Genomic DNA, 20996 nt, shown 5'->3' with positions numbered 1-20996 from the left:
ACACTATACTCGGTCTAAAATATTTTTTCAATTTTAAAAGTGACTAATTTTAAAGGTGAGTAAAACGTTGCCTTGTTGCCTCACAATCTTGTAAATGCCATAATCAATTCAGTTTTATTCATATAGTGCCAAATCACAGCAACAGTTGCCTCAAGGCACTTTAGAAGGTAGAGACCCTACAATATAATTGAAAATAAGGTAATGCTACTTAAATATAAGTAGTAATCTAATAGTAGTAATCTAATACTAACATAATAAGGTGTTGTTAAGATGTCGATTTCTATGTTTTTTTGTGACAGAACTATTTCTAGGCAGCTATGACTGCCAGAATGTTAGCAAAACCCAAGTTAGGAAAAATTCACTTATGTAAATCTAATGAATATTGAAGAATATTACAATAAGATACAGGATAATAGGATACTTCACCTTTTTGATTGTAAGAACACATATCGGTTTATTCATTATTAAGTTCAGCTGAAATACAAAGTCACTATAACTGCCAATCCAGTCCTCACTAAACAAAAGGCTGCAAAAACAAAAGGTTTGGGAAGCAGAACAGATGCCATGTGAATGTGAATGACAGCAAAACAAAGATGGCAGCTTTGCAACACTAAAAATGACTCTTTAAACCAAGTATATTGTTTAACTCTAAATACAGGAAGAGTATATTTTAAGAATCTAAAGAAACAGTTAAAAACACAGACAAGATGAAACATGTTTTTGTGTGTTAAATCAAATGTAGTCAGTTACATGTGTACAACCATAGGGAAGGTAAAATGGGTAGGGTGAAAAAGGAGATGAGGAAAAACACAAGAAATATTTATTCAGGATTTAGGGGAGGACAAATATTTGGGATAAATTGTTTACAAAGAAAAATGTGTAAGAAACCAAAAAAGTTAATTAATTGCACCCTAATGATCATATTTCAGTAACAATTTAGTTAGTTTGAAGGGCTGAAGCAGCTTCAGGTCTTTGTGTTAAGTAAGGTTAAACAAAACCCTTTTAGACGGAAAAAAACATTCTCTAGCCTCAACCAAAACCAGATGTTTCCGTTACAAAAGTGACCTTGTTAGTGTGTGGTAATTTATAAGCTTTTATCTTCTAATGCAGTTTATTCCATTTATGACCATAAAACAACAGAAAAATGTAAAGAGAGAATAGCAAAAGAAAATGATGAAAATAAAAACAAACCAATAAAATGCCATAGTAAATAAAAATGTTGAATGAAATAAAAAATGCATCCACGTTATTAGATGAAATTTAAATGATTAATTATTAATAATATGTAAAAGTGACTGGAATATATTTAAAATATGGTCAAATGATGACTTAGTAATAGTAATGTGACCAATAACATTACTAAGTGTTAACCAATTATTTTGCACTTTGTAAAGGTTCAATACAAATTAATATACAGGTTTGGCTATCTTGCAGGTTTGTCACAAAGTCACAATTTGCACTAGCCTTACTATTTCACAATTAATAGATAGATTTTGTGGTTATGCCTGGTGATGGGCACGCTTGCTCTTACCAGGGTTGTCAATGGGCATGACAACCATCAATGGGTTGCTTGAACGTCCGTACAGACCGTTGGAGCACACCGCCACAACCTGGATCATATAACTGGTGTTGGCCAAGAGGTCATCAAGTATCGCACCCTGGTGAAAGAATATCACATCAGTGCCAAGATTACCTACTTCCATTCTCTACAGTCATTTGCATGCCTTTATTTCACTCACAAGGAGTTAAACCATGGTCAAAGTACAGTGTACAAGTGAATGTTACAGCTATCCTAAAACTAGGATAGTGCCCGGTACCAAACAACTCATGGACCGGTACCGGTGCGTGGCCCAGGGGTTGGGGACCGCTGTTGTAGACAAATTCCTATACATATTTCTTAGAGATTTTGATCCATATTGACATGACAGCATCATGCAGCTGCCACAGATTTGTTGGCTCTTTTTACATGGCAGGTATCAAGAGCTTTCATGTTGTTACCAAATTCGGATTTTTGCCATCCAAATTTTGCAGCAGAAATCTACATTTATTAGACCAAACATCATTCTTCCAGTCTGTTGCTGTCCTACTTTGGTGATCCCTTACAAGTTATAGCCTCAGGTTCCTGTTCTTAGCTGACAGCAGCAACTATTGTCGCCTTCTTCTGTTGCTGCTGTAACACATCTTCTTCACGGTTCAACATGCTGTGCTCTTAAGCATACCTTGGTTATAACCAGTAGATATTTAAATTACTGTTGCCATCGTATCAGCTCAAAGCATTCTAGCCATTCTCCTCTGACCTCTGGCATTAACAGGATTTTCACCCAAACACATGCCACTCTCTGGATATTTTCTGTTTTGAGAAAATGTTCATCTTTTGCAATGTGATTTGGTTGACTAGATATTTGCATTATCTAGCAGTTCAACGGGTGCACCTAACAAAGTGTCTAATGAGTATAAGTAAGCATCCTTACCTCATCACCTAATGATATTAATGCTGAAAATTTTCTGTGTCCAAGACTTATTTAATTTGCTACCTTGAAATTAAACACCACAGAAGTTGTTGCAGACATTCATCATTTGGAAAAAAAGACATTTTACTTTTGGCAAGTATCTTGCACATATTGTGGAAGTGTCATAAAACTTTTATTTCAACACAAAGTTTATTGTCTAACATAAAATCCAGGGTGATACTTTTGGGTTGGCCTACAGGTGAACTTCAACATACTCCCTAGACTATGAAACGACAATATGGCTAAGAATTATTTACCATTAAATCCACACCAAAAACATTGAGCAGCCTAGTGAACACCTTTTTGAGAAGATAGTTTTTAGTAGTAGTAAACAGTGCACAGTTCTTAGAGGTTCGGTGATTATCATTTGTGCAACAGCTGCTTATTCAGGCTTCATAGAGGTCAATGGTTAATATAATTGGCGAAAATATCACCCCCTCTGTGAATCGCTACCTTAACATGGTGGAGGGGGTTTGTGTGTTCCAGGGATTCCAGGGGCTATGTTGTCCCCCTTGGTAGGGTCTCCCATGGCAAATTGGTCCGGGGTAAGGGACCAAACAATGAGGAATTCAAAAGACCCCTATGAGTAAGTCCAAGGAAACAGTTCACCCTTCCAGAGCCCCTCACTGGAGCCAGGCCCGGGGAGGGTGCCCAATGGCATCCATGGGGCACAGCCAGGCACAGTTCGAAAAAGGGACATAGGCCTATCCTCCTGTAGGCCCACTACCCACAGTAGGCGCTGTAGGTGTCGGGTACAATGTGCTTTGGGTGGTGGCCAGGAGCAGAGGCCCTGTCGGACCAAACCCTGACTACCAAAACTAGTGATTGGGACATGGAATGTCACCTCTCTGGTGGGGAAGGAGTCTGGGTTAGTACATGAGGTTGAGAGGTACCTGCTAGATATAGTCGGGCTCACCTCAATGCATGCCTTGGGGTCCTGGTGAGGGCCTAGACTCTGTCTCAGTCTAGAGTTGCCCTTGCTGAGAGGCAGCAGACTGGGGTGGGTATTCTAGTATCCCCTTGGCTTGTTGCCTGTACATTGGGGTTTCTGGACGAGAGGGCTTACACCCTGCACCTTCGGGTCAGAGAACAGGTCCTGACTGTCGTCTCCGCTTATGCGCAGTTTACTTCAAAGTACCCAGCCTTCTTGGAGTCCCTGGGTGCTTGAGAGTGCTCCACATGGGGACTGTTGTCCTACTGGGAGACTTCAACGCTCATGTAAGCAATGACAGTGAGACCTGGAGAGGGCGTGACTGGAAGGAATGGGCTCCCGGATCTGAACCTGAGCGGTGTTTTGTTACTGGACGTCTGTGCAAACCACAGTTGTAACAAACATCATGTGCGAATATAAAGGTGTAAATGAGTGCATGTAGTACCAGGACACTCTAGGCCGCAGGTCGATGATTGATTTTGTAATCGTATCACTAGACCTGTGGAAATATTTTCTGGACATTTGGGTGAAGAGAGGGGCTGAGCTGATCACCACCTGGTGGTGAGTTGGATCAGGTGGTGGGGGGGAGGATGCTGGACAGACCTGATGCACCAAAATGTATAATGAGGGTGAGCTGGGAACGCCTGGCAGAGGTCCGGTCTGCAAGATCTTCAACTCACACCTCAGGCAGAGCTTCAACAGCGTTCCAAGGGAGATTGGGGACATTGAGTCTGAATGGACCATGTTCAGCACCTCCACTGCCGAAGCCGCTGCACTGAGCTGCAGCTGTAAGGTGGTTGCTGCCTGTCGTGGTAGTAACCGCCGAACTAAATGCTGGGACACCAGAGGTGAAGGGAGCCACTTGGCTAAAGGAGGAGTCCTATTGGGCTTGGTTAGCTTGCGGGACTTCAGAGGCAGCTTATAGGTACTGACAAGCCAAGCAGAACACGACTCAGGCAGTGACTAAAGCAAAAACCCGGTGTGAGAGGAGTTTGGAGAGGCCATGGAAAAGGAAGAAATTCTGGCAAACTGTCATGCGACGGATACTTAAGAAGAGGGACCGGAGGGTGTGCTCCAACTATAGGGGATCACACCCTCAGCCTCCTTGGTAAAGTCTATGCCATGGTGCTGGCGAGTCCATCCTTTAGTTGAACCTCGGATACAGGAGGAACAATGCGGCTTTCGTCCTGGTCGTGGAACACGGGACCAGCTCTTTACCCTCTCAACGATACTTGAGGGTGCATGGGAGTTTGCCCAACCAGTCAACATATATTTTGTGGACCTGGAGAAGGCATTCAACCATGTCCTTCAGAGTGTTCTGTGGGAGGTGCTTCAGGAGTATGGGATGTCTGACCCATTGCAACAGGCCCTTTGACTCCGATACGACCATTGCAAGAGCTTGGCCTGCATAGCCGGCAATAAGTCGGACTTATTTCTGGGGGACACCGATTCTGTTCATAATTTTTATGGACAGAATTTCTAGAAGTAGCCAAGTGGAGGGAGGCTTTCACTTGGGTGGTCTCAGAATCTCATCTCTGCTTTTTGCAGATGATGTGGTTCTGTTAGCCTTAATGTATGATGGCCTCCAGCTCACACTGGAACAGCTTGCAGTAGAGTGTGAAGCAGTGGAAATGAGAATCAGCACCTCCAAATCTGAGGCCATGGCCCTCAGCCGGAAAAGGGTGGATTGCCCACTTTGGGTCAGGGACAACTTCCTACCCAAAGTGGATTAAACTAAAATCTAGGGGTCTTGTTCACGAGTGATGAGAGAAGGGAGTGAGAGATTAACAGATGGATTGGTGCTGCAGCTGCAGTGATGCGGACGCTGTACTGGTCTGTTATGGTGAAGAGAGAGCTGAATGTAAAAACGAAGCTCTCAATTTACTGGTTGATCCACGTCCCTAACCTCACCTACAGTCACAAGCTGTGGGTAGTGCGCATACTAGCAGCGCAAATGGGCTTCCTCCAAAGGTTGGCTGGCCTTTCCCTTAGCGATAGGGTGAGGAGTTCAGCCATCTGGGAAGGGCTCAGAGTAGACCCACTGCTCCTCCACAATGAAAGGAGCCAGTTGAGAGGGTTTGGGCATCTGACAAGAATGCCTCTTGGGTGCATCCTGGGCGAGGTGTTCCAAGTATGCCCCACTGGGAAGAGGCCCCGGGGTAGACCCAGGACACACTGGAGAGATTATATCTCTCAGTTGGCCTGGGAATGCCTTGGTGTTCCCTTGGACAAGCTGGAGGAGGTGGTAGGGGAGAGGGAGGTCTGGGCTTCTCTGCTTAGTCTGGCCCCCCATGACCCGGCCCCTGATCAGTGGAAGAAGATGGATGGATGGATGGATGGACGGACAGATGGAAAATATCACAAAATTTAAGAGAAAATGTTTTTTATATTATGAACTGTTGGTTGCTTTCTCACCACATCCTGGTCTCCGTCAGTCAGGTATTCAGATGAGACAGCATTCTCTGTACTAGCTAGTCTGTAGTTGACTGAGTACTTGTCGATGCTGGAGTCATACACTGCCCGTGGCCTTTCCCATGTCACCAGCAGGCTGCTAAGGTTGTGTGGTGCCACCTGGATGTTCTCCGGTTCTGAACTGCAGACTGAAACACAGATAAAAACCTCTCTTTTTAAAAATATGTTGTGATGCACTCTTTTAAACCCACGAGTTCTGCAGATGGTTTACAGCTTACATTTCCTTAGTCATTTCAGATCCTGATAAAAAATAAATAAATAAATGTTGTACTCATTACAGTGTGGTTGGCTTGGTATTATTGATTGTCACATTCTACAGTGTAGACACAAATTCAAATACAGGAACCAAAACTCTAACCAAAACTAAGATCTACCTTGACTTTATTTTCTATTATAGTAACTTTTATTATTTCAGTAGCTTTTATGTAGAGTTGATGAACAGGGGAACACTGGATACATTATCATGTATGATTGACTACATTAAAAAAAAAAAAGAAAGAAAGAGTCAATTAAAAAGAAAATATTACATTTTATGATTTTGCTTTTAAAATTTTCTTGATCCTCGATGCAGGTTATCACATCACATTATGTTTTATAGCTTGTTCTTTTGAAGCAACTCAGTGGTGAAATGTGTTCAATGCTTGTTTGCTGATTAGGAAAATTACACAAAAAACTACAAAGCTGAATTTCATAAAACTGTGAAATTGTGCTCTTCAATATACAATTGAAGAGCATAATCAAGAATTAATTCAGTTTAGATGTGAAGCCATAGTTATACCTTTAAAATTGACTTTGGTGGGCCATAAACTGTCCTAGCGCCCATCATGATGTGCCTTTATTTGTTTATTGATTTATTTGTTACTGCCTTGAGGTGACTGCTGTTGCAATGTGGCGCTGTATATATAATATTTAATTAAATTGAACTGAATTATTAACTACCGGTAAGTAAGCAATGGATGAGTAAAGTGAATTGTGGCTGTTGAAATGGCTCCTGTCTGTGTTTGTAAGTATGATTCTGGGTCAGAGGTGAGATTAGTAGTGCAGAGACAATGCAGATGACTGACACTATGAAGTCTGGGATTAACACAGATTAAAGCAGGCTGAGGATTGGCGGTGACAGACAGAAAACTCTATCCAATCATTCGCAAATTTCCTTTTCCACTGGATCTCAGCTAGGCTCAGTGCTCTAACCAGTCTAAACTCTGGTCACTGAGGGATCAAAGTGAAAATCCTGATATCATTAGCTACAAACAGCAGAAGAGGGAACAGATAAATACAAGCTGATAAATACAAATATTTCACTTGGACCACTAGAGGGCAGTGCCAACCACGAGAACTGGTAAAGAATGCACAAACCTCTCTCTCTTTCTCTCTCTCTCTCTCACCAATTTTAGTCTCTTTTTCCTGAAACCAACTGTCAGGGAAAACAGACCATGTGTTTCCATGTGGCAAACCTCAGTGTGGTCATGGTTTGACTGATTGACTGACTGGTCGGGTTGTGTATGTGTGTTTATGTGTTTTTGTAGTTAAAGGGCAGGACTGAAGGCAGATCAAACATACTGCTGAGTGCAGAAAGAGAAAGGATAAGACATAAAGAGTAATAAATAAAACAGCGGACGCACCAATGACTCACTCCAAAGTGACCTGAAAATCAACAACAATAACAAAAAAAAGACCAGAAAAAAAAACTATGCTATGTTGACTAAACCAACATTAATTGTTCTATGCTGACATGTCTATAAACAGTGTTGGGGAGTAACGGAATACATGTACCGCCGTTATGTATTTAAAATACAAAATATGAGTAACTGTATTCCGTTACAGTTACCGTTTAAAAGGGTGGTATTTAGAATAAAGTTACTTTGTTGAAATAAAGGGATTACACGGCGGTCTTTTCCTGTTTCATATGTTAGGCTATGCCCTCTCTATTTTTGATAATTCCATACCGGTGGAAACCCAAACAAAACACGCATTAGGCAGAGTGTTACAGGCATAGCCCTAAAGAATGTAGCCTCAGTGTAGTCTGTGCTGCAGAGAGAATGGACTGCCATACTTGTTATGTGTCTGTGAGCGAGGGAGGGAGAAAAAGGAAAAGTACGAGTTGTCACCGACCAGAAAGGGGAGCTGGAAGCATGTAAATATAATAATAACCACTGCAGCCAAAAGGAGTGCCTGACGAGCCCAGTTGTAAGTAAGCTATTAAGACTTGACTGTACACTGTGTTCGTGTTTTCCTCCGAAACAATAAGTTCTGTTGGAGCAGCCTTTTGATGCCTGACATGAACCCGACGTATTAGCCAGAGGTCCCTTTACTACGGTTCAGAGCCGCTGACCTGTTTTATATACGCACGGAATAGTTTTCTATACGAGATCGCTGCAAAAAGTGCAGCCTTACCTAATGTCCACCCTACTGTTACTCATTTATATTAAGATTTAAAAATCTAGTTGGTATTGGTATGGTGAGTAGCCTTCAGTAATAGTAATAAATCACACAGCAATAGGACATTCATTAGTTGTAAAAAAGCTTGATAATATATTAAGCAATCCAAAGTATTCAGAATAGTAACGTAACGGAATACGTTACAAAATACATTTTGGGGCATGTAATCTGTAATATGTAGTGGAATACATTTTAAAAGTAACCTTCCTAACACTGTCTATAAATCAGTGGAAAAGGAGAGTGAAGAGAGGGAATCAGAAAAAAAGGTGTTTGTGTGGATATAAATCACCTGATTCAGGATCAGTTCAGCCCTGGAGTGGTGCTCTGATTGCAATAGAGCTGCCCATTGACATACAGATATAGACCACAATGAGAACTCAGGAGCCTCCACTGATGAGGCTGATCGGGGAAAGGACCTTGTGTCACTCCAGAATTTCCTTTGATCTTTGGTCTTTGATGCTGAAGTCCTTTCCTCCCAGCTTGTCCATCCATTTGCTTCCAGATGGTTGAAAAGATGGAAGGTGATGGTTTTTACCGTGTTGTCTGGGAGTTCCACGTGGGTCTTGGATGAACTGTCTTACCTTTGTTACTTGGTCTTCTTCTGCCTTCTCTGTGATGCAAGGCCAAGTAACACGAGGTTATCACTCATGTTGCAGGCCTGAGTTCAATAACAGTTGGATCTGTTTTCTTCCTTAAGTCTGGTCATGTCCTCAGTGATCACCAGTGTCAAAACTCTGTGAGGCCCACATTTTTAGCAGAGAGTATTTCCACTTGCTGCTGGCTGAATTCTACTCCCAAAATGTTTCACTGGTTTGTGGAGAGTCTTCGTTGCTTCTCTTCGTAGATGGCATCCTGTTGCAACTGTAAGCCTAAAAAAAACTGTGCTTCCTCCACTTCCGTACCATTGATTCATTAATGAATGAATTCTGCTCTATTCCCATGTTGTTGCAGTATATTAATGACTAACCTTGTTTTATGGATGGATTATCTCAGTTGTTCTCCTGACTGAAGTTTGGTCCCTTCATAGCATCCTGCCATGCGATTGCATTTGTCCCAAACCATCAGGAACCCTCACGTTAACTTTTATCGAGTGGAAAAAAGTTAGCGTTCATCCTACAGCTTCACTGTGTTTATGTTATGCTAACATAGCTGTGTCACTAGTGATCATGTAGCACATCATTATATACCAGCTAGCCCAACTTCAGCAACCCTAAAAAAGTCACTGCTGTTTAGTTTTCTGTCTTCATTTATGTTGGAAGTGACAGCAGAGCTGTACGTTTGAATTTTTTCAGAAATCTCTCTGTCAGAACGTGGTATATCATGTTTAGGTGGAAGCGAGCGAGCTAACTTCCTGCTAACTTCTAACTCTGTTAAATGTAATAAATTCTGTTTTCATGGATGCCTGGATGTTAAACTTAACTTGTTACACCTGGTAAAGCAGCAGTGCTGATCATTTTATTAAAGATGAAAGAATTTAGACCGTTTTTAACTCTCAGTGATGCCGCAGTGTTCGTTTGACTTTGGGACCCGAAGAAGACGGAGTTTAGGACCCAGGTTACTCAGCGAGGCTCCTGACTACGGTACCCATAATGCTCTGACAGTCCATCAAGTGGTGCGGCTTCGTAGCTTACCAAAGTCCTACAAAAACATTTTTGACAGATTTTTGAGCGTGTACCACATAAAATCTGTTTGAGGTCAATAAGCACAACCAGAATTCATACATAAGGCGCACCAGATTATAAGGTGCACTGTTGATTTTTGAGAAAATGAAAGGATTTTAAGTATAGAAAATACAGTATACAGAAGAAAAAAATATATCACGATATATATCGTTACCGCACATGCTTCAAATTATACCATGATATGGATTTAAGGCCCTATCGCCCAGCCCTAGCGTTTAACAGCTTACTAAAACTTACAGCTTACTATTGTTTTATGTTTTTATTACAACATGCTGAGGTTAGCAGATGTAGTGTGTCATATTAAAAAAATAAAGTGTGTGCTTAGCCAAGCTAGATAGTCAAGTTCTCTAAGGTCTAGGATATTTTAAAGGATTGTCTTCAAATTTTACAAGTAATATAAAGTTTTTACTGTTTTTCACATTTGGTATCACCTTGACACAATTTTCACCAAAATTAAATCACCTTCACTTGTTATTGATATCTACCATCACACAATATTTAAATATCTTTACAACTGTGGATGCTAGACTGATAAACAGACAAACAAATGGAACTGATTATGGAGAAGATTGTTTTTGTCCTGTAATGTTGCCAAAATATATACAGATGTGTGTGTAACAACTAATAAATTAATTTCTGCTAACTCCAATAAAATATGCTAAAGTGTTGCATATTCCAAAACTAACTGGTGGAGGCAAAAGTCAACGGCAATTCAAAACCAGCTTCTCAAATATTTTAAGAATATTTTAGAACATTAATTGAAAACAACATCAAATATTTCTCTGGTACCAGAACAAACTCTCCCCAAAGCCAAAGATCAATCCCAGTTATTGAGTAGAAACAACATGCAGTGTTAAAATCAATTGGTACCCAAGTCACCCCATTCTCTGTCTGTCACTGACATTTTATTCAGGTCACTTCAGCTCTATTTTTACATCATGATCATTTGTCTAAAAATCAACAGAACTTTAGAATATTTTGCTTCACCATCTTCAATTTACCTAAAACGTTTATGGTCCAAAGTTTTAAGATATATGATAGAATGGAATGATGAAATTTAAGCTTCAAATGGAAAAATGGTCTTTCGACCCACTTTCAGACCGTTTTTTTCTTTTCTTTCCGCACACTGAAATGTGAGGCAGATTTTTAAAAGCCTGAAATTCTCACCCTTTCTTATAATCAAAATGAATCAGGATCTGTACTTTGGGACAGATACACACATAGTGTTTGAGTATTTGCTGGTTAAAAATGTAAAAAAAAAAACTGTCATGTAAAGTCCCATATTTAAACACCCAGTAATAATAAGCTTCACATTGCAAAAGAGAATTGCTTTTGGAATAGTATATAGGGATGTCAACAAATTCATTTTACATTGTGAGCCACATGCAGCCCACTTTGAGCTTAGGTAAGCCAGACAGAAGTGGAAAACATACAGACATTCTGTACTTAATTAGAAGTACAGATACTAGTGTTAAAAATACTCCAGCAAGTGTCAACTTCTTTTTTCAAGTAAAAGTGAAAAAACACTGGCTCTGAAATGTACTCAAATAAGAAAGTAAAAAGTAGGTGAAATTTTAATTCTTTTTTTTTAATTCTAAAAAAGGTACTAAGCTTGAATCAGTTAAGTAGAAAATGAGCAGCGAAAAAATGAAAAAAAAAATTACCTCTAGTTTCCTTTCCCAATTGTAGAGTGTGAATTTGCTTCTAAACAGGAAAATGAGTAGGAAAGTGGGATTCAGGAGGTGGGGAACCCTAAAATCTGTTGTAATGGCTCAACGGTGTCTGCCGTTTGTTTACTACAAAATTATGCAATTTAGTTTTTTTACAGTTTAAATTTTTGGGGGGCTTCAAATTCCCTTTTTTTCAGTTTCAACCCCCCTTTTTCAGTTTCAGGTCATTTTTCCCTCCCTTTCAGACTTTTACTTTCCTGACTGAGAATGCATCAAGACAAAATCAGGGTTAAATCTCCAAAAAGTTGATTCTGTTCATCTGGACGTAGCGTTTTGTGGGAGAAACGTTTCGTCACTCATCCAAGTGACTTCTTCAGTCTAAGCTGACTGCAGGTTTCCCCAATCTTATAAACAGTACATTTGCATAATGACTGAAACCAGCCCACTGAAGGAACAATGGGCTGGGAGGTCAGTTCCTTAATCTTAATTATGCAAATTCTCATGACCATTGATCAACAACCACTGACCAAAACCCGCTGATCAATGACCATGAGTACCATTCACAGAGAGTTGGGGAATGGCTGCAATCACAGATTTGTAAGGTGGCTAAAGATGTACCCTTAGGCCCCCTCCTCGATTCAGAGATGGTCTTTCCCTTTTCACATAAACTCGGTCACCTATAACATCTCCAAGTTTCTGGCTTCGATCCTCAACCCGCTGGTGGGCAGCTCTGAACACCACATCCAGAACACCCTGGATTTTGTTGAGAAGGTGAGATGTCATTATGGAGGCAGATGAAACCTTGGTCTTGTACGACGTTACATCTCTCTTCACTTGCATCCCAGTTACGGAAGCGTTGGAGGTAGTTCGTAAGAGATTACAGGATGACACCAACCTCAGCAACAGGACCACTCTCAGCATCGACCAAGTGTGTTTGCTTTTGGAACGGTGTCTTCATTCCACCTACTTCACATACAAGGGTCAGTTCTACAGGCAGAAACATGCGTGTGCCATGGGCTCCCCAGTTTCACCCATCGTGGCCAATTTGTACATGGAAGAAGTGGAAAAGAGGGCTTTGCTATCATACCCTGGAACACCACCAAGCCATTGGTTTAGATATGTGGATGACACCTGGGTAAAAATCAAATCTCAGGACGTACCACATTTCACGGATCACATTAACTCGGTGGACTGACAAATCAAATTCACCAGGGAGGATATGAAAAGTGGCAGGTTAGCCTTCTTAGACTGTGAGATTTCCATCAGTAATGGGGGACATCTAAAAGCTGACGTGTACCGTAAACCTACACATACGGATCAGTATTTAAGGTTTGACTCTCATCATCCACTGGAGCACAAACTGGGTGTCATTAGGACGCTACAACACAGAGCGAACACCATCCCCACTGACACAGCGGCCAGCGAGGCAGAAGAACAGCACATCAAGAAGGCCCTGAGTAAATGTGGTTATCCCAGCTGGACTTTTGTCAAAGCTGGAAAGACACCTAAAGAAAGCTCCAGCCGATCCAGGAGAGAAGGACAACCGCTGCCCAAGCGAAAACCTGTAGTGATTCCGTACGTGTCAGGAGTATCGGAACAGTTGAGACGCATTTTTTCTAAACACCGGGTCTCTGTGGCTTTTAAACCCCGAAACACACTGCGCCAAAAACTGGTCCACCCCAAGGATCGGGTCCCCCGACACAAACAGAGTAACATAGTGTACGCTGTTAAGTGCCAGGAGGATTGCCAGGATTTATACATCGGGGAAACCAAACAACCTCTGGCAAAGCGGATGGCACAACACAGAAGAGCTACCTTGTCAGGCCAGGACTCTGCAGTCTATTTACACCTACAGGCCAGTGGACACTCTTTCAATGATGAGGATGTACACATCCTGGACAGGGAGGAACGCTGGTTTGAGCGTGGAGTCAAGGAGGCCATTTACGTGAAAAGGGAAAGACCATCTGTGAATCTTTCGCCATCTTACAATGCTGTGATTGCAGCCATTCCCCAACTCTCTGTGAATGGTACTCATGGCCATTGATCAGTGGTCTTTGATCAGTGGGTTTTGGTCAGTGGTTGTTGATCAATGGTCATGAGAATTTGCATAATTAAGATTAAGGAACTGACCTCCCAGCCCATTGTTCCTTCAGTGGGCTGGTTTCAGTCATTATGCAAATGTACTGTTTATAAGATTGGGGAAACCTGCAGTCAGCTGAGACTGAAGAAGTCACTTGGATGAGTGACGAAACATTTCTCCCACAAAATGCTACGTCCAGATGAACACAATCAACTTTTTGGAAACCCTGATTTTGCATTGTAGCCATGTATCAAAGGGAAGAGGCAGGACAGAGACTAATGACTGACAGTTCCTGTGTCACATTTGTGTCAGTGTTTTGGTTGAAGATGGCCATCACTCCTTAATGGGATACTACTGGCACCATCCAAAAGGTAAGGAACCATCCAAAAGGTTTCTCTCCATTTCCTCTCCAGCTTACGAGTTATCAGCTTTAAGCTATGTGTTTGAGAATTATACCAAGGAGCCAAGTACTTCTGATTTGATTTCAGCTGATTTCAGCTGTTTTTCACAGGAGCTAAAGTATCCAGGGTCATACAAAGTGAGGAGGTAAAATTATTAACAAGATAATCGACCTCTGTTTGAGTAGCGTTCAGGTAGCTGCTCTGCTCTGTGTTGGTACAGGGCATTGAAGAAGATAACAGCAGGTATATTATATTCAGTTACAGCACTTTCAGAAAGACATCTACTGTGATGAAGTCTACTCCCCACTGCTGTGTTATCAATATTGTAAACATAAATGTTTTTAGGAAATGATCAGACAAGAGAGGGTTTTCGGGAAACACTGTTAAATGTTCAGTTTCTATGCCATATGTTAAAACAAGATCTAGAGTGTGATTAAAGTGGTGGGTGGGTTCTTTTACATTTTGAATGAAGCCAATTGAGTCTAATAACAGATTAAATGCCATGTTGAGGCTGTCATTTTTAGCATCTACATGGATGTTAAAATCACCCACAATAATTATTTTATCTGAATAAGTCCTTTAGGTAAGCTAGAATTGTGATTACGAGTTCAATTACTGTTTACAATTACTGGATTACTGTACATGTAAGATGGAGGTGGCCACTGTGCTGCCACCCATTACCATCATCTAGCATTTTGGTTGCTGCTATGTTCATTTTTTGGAGCCACAGGTCCCCATATTTAAGAAAGTTAAATGGTAATTCTAGTAAGCTTGATTGGAAAACTGAATGCCACACTAAATTCATTTTTAAGCCCTGTTCTTCAGTTGCTGCTTGTTCCAAACTAATCAATACCATGTGAAAAAAGTTTCTATCATGGCTAAAGTGGAGGATTTACGGTTTTTAAGTTTTCAGTAGTTTGACTGCCACATCTCAGCTTCCAACAAGGTCTGTCACCAAAAACAATAAGCAAACCTGTCTGTTTGGATGCTCCAACAACTTTTGTGTTAACTTATTTCAGATAATAATTTTATGAGGACAGGTACATCCAGCCCAAAGATTTACAGGCATCAACCTCTGTTAGTAGCTCTGCCTCAACTAATGCTTCAACCTGCTTCATGTATATGAAATATGATTTACTCTAAAAAGTATATCATGATTTCAATTTTAAATAACAAAGTTAAAATTATTTAAAACTCTGCAAATACTAGCTTTATATGTCTTTAGGTTAAAAAGGCAAACACTATGTATTCTACACAATCCAGCTGATGTATTTAATCAGAGAAAACATTTGCTTTCAGTAGTGATGTGCGATACCACTGATTTCCTTTCCGATCCGATACCAAGTAAAATTCAGGGTGGCATCGGTGATACTGATCCGATACTGATACTTTGTACAAAAACTTTTTTTTTACTGTATCTTTTATTGTATCTCAAATTATAGCTTCATAATGATTACAGGACGTCAGATTACTTGTTCTTATCACTTAATGATGCAGAATTATCATATAGAAAACTGAAGTTGTGTGCCATTTGAGCATGTTGCCTGCCTGCAGCACTAAAGGCCTCCGCGAGAGACGTCTGTCTCGCCCTAGCGGCACCTACCCCTCTCCTCCTCTTCAGTTCGCCTCAACATACGCTCGTCATATTCTGTGATATGATTTACAGTGAGGTAGTTGACGAGGTTAGTGGTCTTGCCACATGTATCGCAAACTGCGTCTCGGCTGTTTGTGGAGGTAAAATATGTCTGCACACGACTCCATTTACGCCTAGCCATTGTTGTGAGTGCGCACGCCAAGGGGCTGCGACACATTTATACATTTGTACAGCCGTATTTCGCACATGACTATGAAAGGCAGAAGAGGAAATAGTTCCTTCCAACGTAGACAATCCGAATGATATAGTTTCTTTCCACTATGTTCCTGTTAATGATAAACTACAAATTTACCATAAATTGCTAAAATATCGATATTTTAATATGAGAATCGATTCTAGAACATAAATGACTGGTATTGGAGGAATCGATATTTCAGTATCGATCCGCACATCACTAGTTTTCAGTCAAATACGATTTCATTCAGATGACTAGAGCCCTTGGTATAAATGACTGTCCTAAGAAACAAAACTCTGGATACAAACCCCGTGTGAAGATCTCCTCAGTGCCCGTATAAGAGGAGAACACCAGACCCATAAATTGCTCCTGCTGCTCCCTGTAGTTGTTCTGCAGGTAGTCCATCAGCATCACATATCCAGCCTGCTGCATCGTCATCACCTCACAGAACATTACCAGCTGCAACAGAGGAATCAATACAGTTATAAACATGAGTTCAGCACTCTGCCATGAATTACACTGGTTACCTAATAATTAGGAGTGATTGTACTGTGAGGTTGCACTAACTGTGGGGTTGTGATTTCAGCAGGTTCTTTTACAGAAAAGACTTTGGGAATAAAATAAACAAAGGAAAAGGTAGCCTAAAAATATTTCTTATTAAACTCCTCAAAATTTTTCTGATGGTGAACGTCTTTGAAAAAGAATGGGCAACAATAAAAGATTCTTTTAAGGTATTCAAACTTCAAAACTATATCTGACTACATGCCCCACTAAAGACTCAAAGGTGACCCGCTAATCTAATTTCCAACATCATTTTTTTGCACTTTACTACATCAGCTTTTCATCACTCACAGTTACAAATAATTTTTTTTTAAATATTATTAGCTGTCAGCATGGGGCTTCTGCACAGAGATGTCTTCAGCAAGTGAAATACTCAAAAGGGTTGAGATCAGGTGACTGACTTGGCCATTCAACAATATTCCAATTCTTTGCTTTAATAAACTCCTGTGTTGCTTAGGCTGTATGTTTTGGGTCATTGTCCATTTGTATTATGAAACCCAATCAATTTGACTGCATTTAGCTGGATGTGAGCAGACAGTATGTCTCTGAAAAACTCTGAATTCATTCGGCTGTTTCTGTCCTGTGTCAGACACTAGTGTCCCAGTGCCTTCGGCAGCCATGCACGGCCAAGTCATCATATTGCCTGGATATGCTTTGGATTGTGAGCTGTTCCATGCCCTCTCCATACTCTCATCATTCTGTGCTTTTTAGATGTGTTTTAGTAAAATCTAATCGAGCCTTAAAGTTTATGAGTGGCTTGCACCTTCCAGTGAACCCTCTGTATTTACTTTCAAGCACTCTTCTCTTTATGGTAGACTTGGATATTGATATGACTCCTGGAGAGTGTTGTTCACTTGGTTGGCTGTTGTGAAGGGGTTTCTCTTCATCATGGAAATGATTCTGTGATCACCCACCACTGTTGTCTTCCATGGACATCCAGGTCTTTTTGCGTTGCTGAGTCACCAGTTCACCAGAGTGAAACCTATCTAATGGTAGCTGTGTTTGAAGTGAATGAGTCAAGTTGAAAACGACATCTGGTCCTCAGCAGGGATCATGGTGGAATGTTTTTGTTGAAAACCTTTTGTGTGCATCTACATGTTTGTGCAGGTACATGCAATTATGTGGGTCTAATGTGCTTCATCAAGTCTGAATAGCTCAGAAACCTTCTGTAAGCCAATAATTGTTTGAAGCAAAGACTGCTTCTGTATGGGTTTCAGTCATGCTCTGTCTGTCTCGCCCTTTCTCTCTCTCTTGCCCCTCTCTGTTGTGAAACCTAAATATCTCTTTAAGGGGTTGCTTACGAACATAGTAATAATTGTTTTTTTGTTTTTTTCCTATCGATTCTTCTATCAAGTCACAGTTTTCAGTGATTGTCCATCCCATCTGCCCCCTTCCCCATGTAGTTGGTAGTGTTTATGACACCAACTTCAGTTTATTGTTTAATGTGGTGATTTGTCCAGTGTGATGCAAACTGTGTGTTTTACACTGTTGGAATTACAGCTTTTAGAACACAAAACACAAAACAATACTGTCTATTCAAGCAATAAACTTATTATTATTATTTATTATTATTACTTATTATTATTTATTAGGTTAATGGATGGTAATCTTTAATGTTTAAATGTAAATAGCCAGCAGGACTCCAAGCTCATTCTGTGTGGAAACAGAGTTACATGAACCACAAAACACCTACAGTGGCTTCCAAAAGTATTCGGCCCCCTTCAACTTTCCCACATTTTGTCACATTACAGCCACAAACATGAATCAATTTTATTGGAATTCCACGTGAACGACCAACACAAAGTGGTGTACACGTGAGAAGTGGAACGAAAATCATACATGATTCCAAACATTTTTTACAAATAAATAACTGCAAAGTGGGGTGTGTGTAATTATTCAGCCCCCTTTGGTCTGAGTGCAGTCAGTTGCCCATAGACATTGCCTGATGAGTGCTAATGACTAAATAGAGTGCACCTGGGTGTAATCTAATGTCAGTACAAATACAGCTGCTCTGTGACGGCCTCACAGGTTGTCTAAGAGAATATTGGGAGCAACAACACCATGAAGTCCAAAGAACACACCAGACAGGTCAGGGATAAAGTTATTGAGAAATTTAAAGCAGGCTTAGGCTACAAAAAGATTCCCCAAGCCTTGAACATCCCACGGAGCACTGTTCAAGCGATCATTCAGAAATGGAAGGAGTATGGCACAACTGTAAACCTACCAAGACAAGGCCGTCCACCTAAACTCACAGGCCGAACAAGGAGAGCGCTGATCAGAAATGCAGCCAAGAGGCCCATGGTGACTCTGGACGAGCTGCAGAGATCTGCAGCTCAGGTGGGGGAATCTGTCCATAGGACAACTATTAGTCGTGCACTGCACAAAGTTGGCCTTTATGGCAAGAAGAAAGCCATTGTTAACAGAAAACCATAAGAAGTCCCGTTTGGAGTTTGCCACGAGCCATGTGGGGGACACAGCAAACATGTGGAAGAAGGTGCTCTGGTCAGATGAGACCAAAATGGAACTTTTTGGCCAAAATGCAAAACGCTATGTGTGGTGGAAAACTAACACTGCACATCACTCTGAACACACCATCCCCACTGTCAAATATGGTGGTGGCAGCGTCATGCTCTGGGGGTGCTTCTCTTCAGCAGGGACAAGGAAGCTGGTCAGAGTTGATGGGAAGATGGATGGAGCCAAATACAGAGCAATCTTGGAAGAAAACCTCTTGGAGTCTGCAAAAGACTTGAGACTGGGGCGGAGGTTCACCTTCCAGCAGGACAACGACCCTAAACATAAAGCCAGGGCAACAATGGAATGGTTTAAAACAAAACATATCCATGTGTTAGAATGGCCCACTCAAGGTCCAGATGTAAATCCAATCGAGAATCTGTGGCAAGATCTGAAAACTGCTGTTCACAAACGCTGTCCATGTAATCTGACTGAGCTGGAGCTGTTTTGCAAAGAAGAATGGGCAAGAATTTCAGTCTCTAGATGTGCAAAGCTGGTAGAGACATACCCTAAAAGACTGGCAGCTGTAATTGCAGCAAAAGGTGGTTCTACAAAGTATTGACTCAGGGGGCTGAATAATTACGCACACCCCACTTTTCAGTTATTTATTTGTAAAAAATGTTTGAAATCATGTATGATTTTCGTTCCACTTCTCAAGTGTACACCACTTTGTATTGGTCTTTCACGTGGAATTCCAATAAAATTGATTCATGTTTGTGGCTGTAATGTGACAAAATGTGGAAAAGTTCAAGGGGGTCGAATACTTTTGCAAGCCACTGTATTTTTAGAGTGAGCATGCACAGACCCTGAAGGTGAAAGCCTGGCCTAATAGAAACTTCAGATAACTTCCGTCATGATACCCATTATCTCCAACTGGGCTTTTAGGTTTTGTCGAGCCACTTAAGGCAAAAAGACCCCTCTATTATACTGAGAAAGTTATGTTTACAATATGTTTAAATTCTACTGTATGTTTACAGTAAAAGCTAGCATCATATTTTATTGCCTAAAGTGGTGCAATCATTTAGAAATCAATATAAAGAAGGTTACCATTTAAAACAAGAATATAAAAATAATAAACAACATGCAGGATTTGAAGCAGATGTCAAAATAGAAAGTGAAAATGTATACATTTTAATTTAAATGTACTGGAACTGGATTTGTCACCTGGTCATCGGAGATGGCTACTGTGTTCTTGAAGATGATCCACTCAACAATCTCGCCGCAAGGTGGCGTAGTCAGAGAGCCATTATAGATAAAGTATTTTTCAGTGGAGTTTGGCAGAAGACCTTGCGGGGTGAAGGGTGAAACCCTGGCACTCTTTCCTGGACAGTAAACAAGACAGCTTAAAAACACACAACACAAGAAAAGGTAAGAGAAAACACAAAAAACCACCTGCTGTACCATATCTGCTCACACTGTTGATGCCTTCTATTATAGCAGCGTAGTTCATGTTGTCTTCAGTGCTTATCTGTGAAAAGGAAAACATAATTACCTCAGATAAATCACACATATACATACAGGTTCCAAATGAATATCTTAAAATAGCTTTACTAACAAATATAACAACACTAATACCATTGAAAAAAAAAAACCCCAGAAAATAAACAGGACAGCCAGTATACTGTAAAACTATAAGTTCCTATGGACTGAAACTTTGTAAGTTAACAAATGAATAAAATATGAAGGAATAAATAAAACAAACAACGTACAACCCTTTCCTCTCAAAATTATAAACATAACATCATGTCATGGATTTTATGTTTTAAACATAACATGAAATCAGATATAGGTTCTGCTAAAGATATGTATGATCTTGCACTGTTAGGAAAATATTTCAAAGTGCTCCATTTATTATTTTATCATAAAGTTAAGAAAAACAAAAGGAACACAAAGGGAATATTAAACAAGAC

At 40.6% G+C, this 20996-nt stretch overlaps 1 protein-coding gene across 3 annotated transcripts in view; it reads right to left on the bottom strand.

The window, feature by feature from the left end:
• The window catches only part of LOC146383196 (receptor-type tyrosine-protein phosphatase zeta-like), a 91436-nt gene that overhangs the window by 37941 nt on the left and 32499 nt on the right, over positions 1–20996 (bottom strand). For all 3 annotated transcript variants that reach the window (XM_084934406.1, XM_084934407.1, XM_084934408.1), the window contains exons 6-10: positions 20488–20554; positions 20251–20408; positions 16323–16473; positions 5857–6041; positions 1532–1658 (exon numbers count right to left, since the gene is read on the bottom strand). In XM_084934406.1, the coding sequence (XP_084790532.1) occupies positions 1532–1658; positions 5857–6041; positions 16323–16473; positions 20251–20408; positions 20488–20554 (688 nt within the window). The remainder of the gene's footprint in view (positions 1–1531; positions 1659–5856; positions 6042–16322; positions 16474–20250; positions 20409–20487; positions 20555–20996) is intronic.

The sequence above is a fragment of the Perissodus microlepis genome, chromosome 7, assembly GCF_051167445.1.
Source record: "Perissodus microlepis isolate ML-2025 ecotype Zambia chromosome 7, ASM5116744v1, whole genome shotgun sequence".
NCBI classification, from domain to species: Eukaryota; Metazoa; Chordata; class Actinopteri; order Cichliformes; family Cichlidae; genus Perissodus; species Perissodus microlepis.
This window is presented reverse-complemented; position numbering and strand designations above follow the sequence as displayed.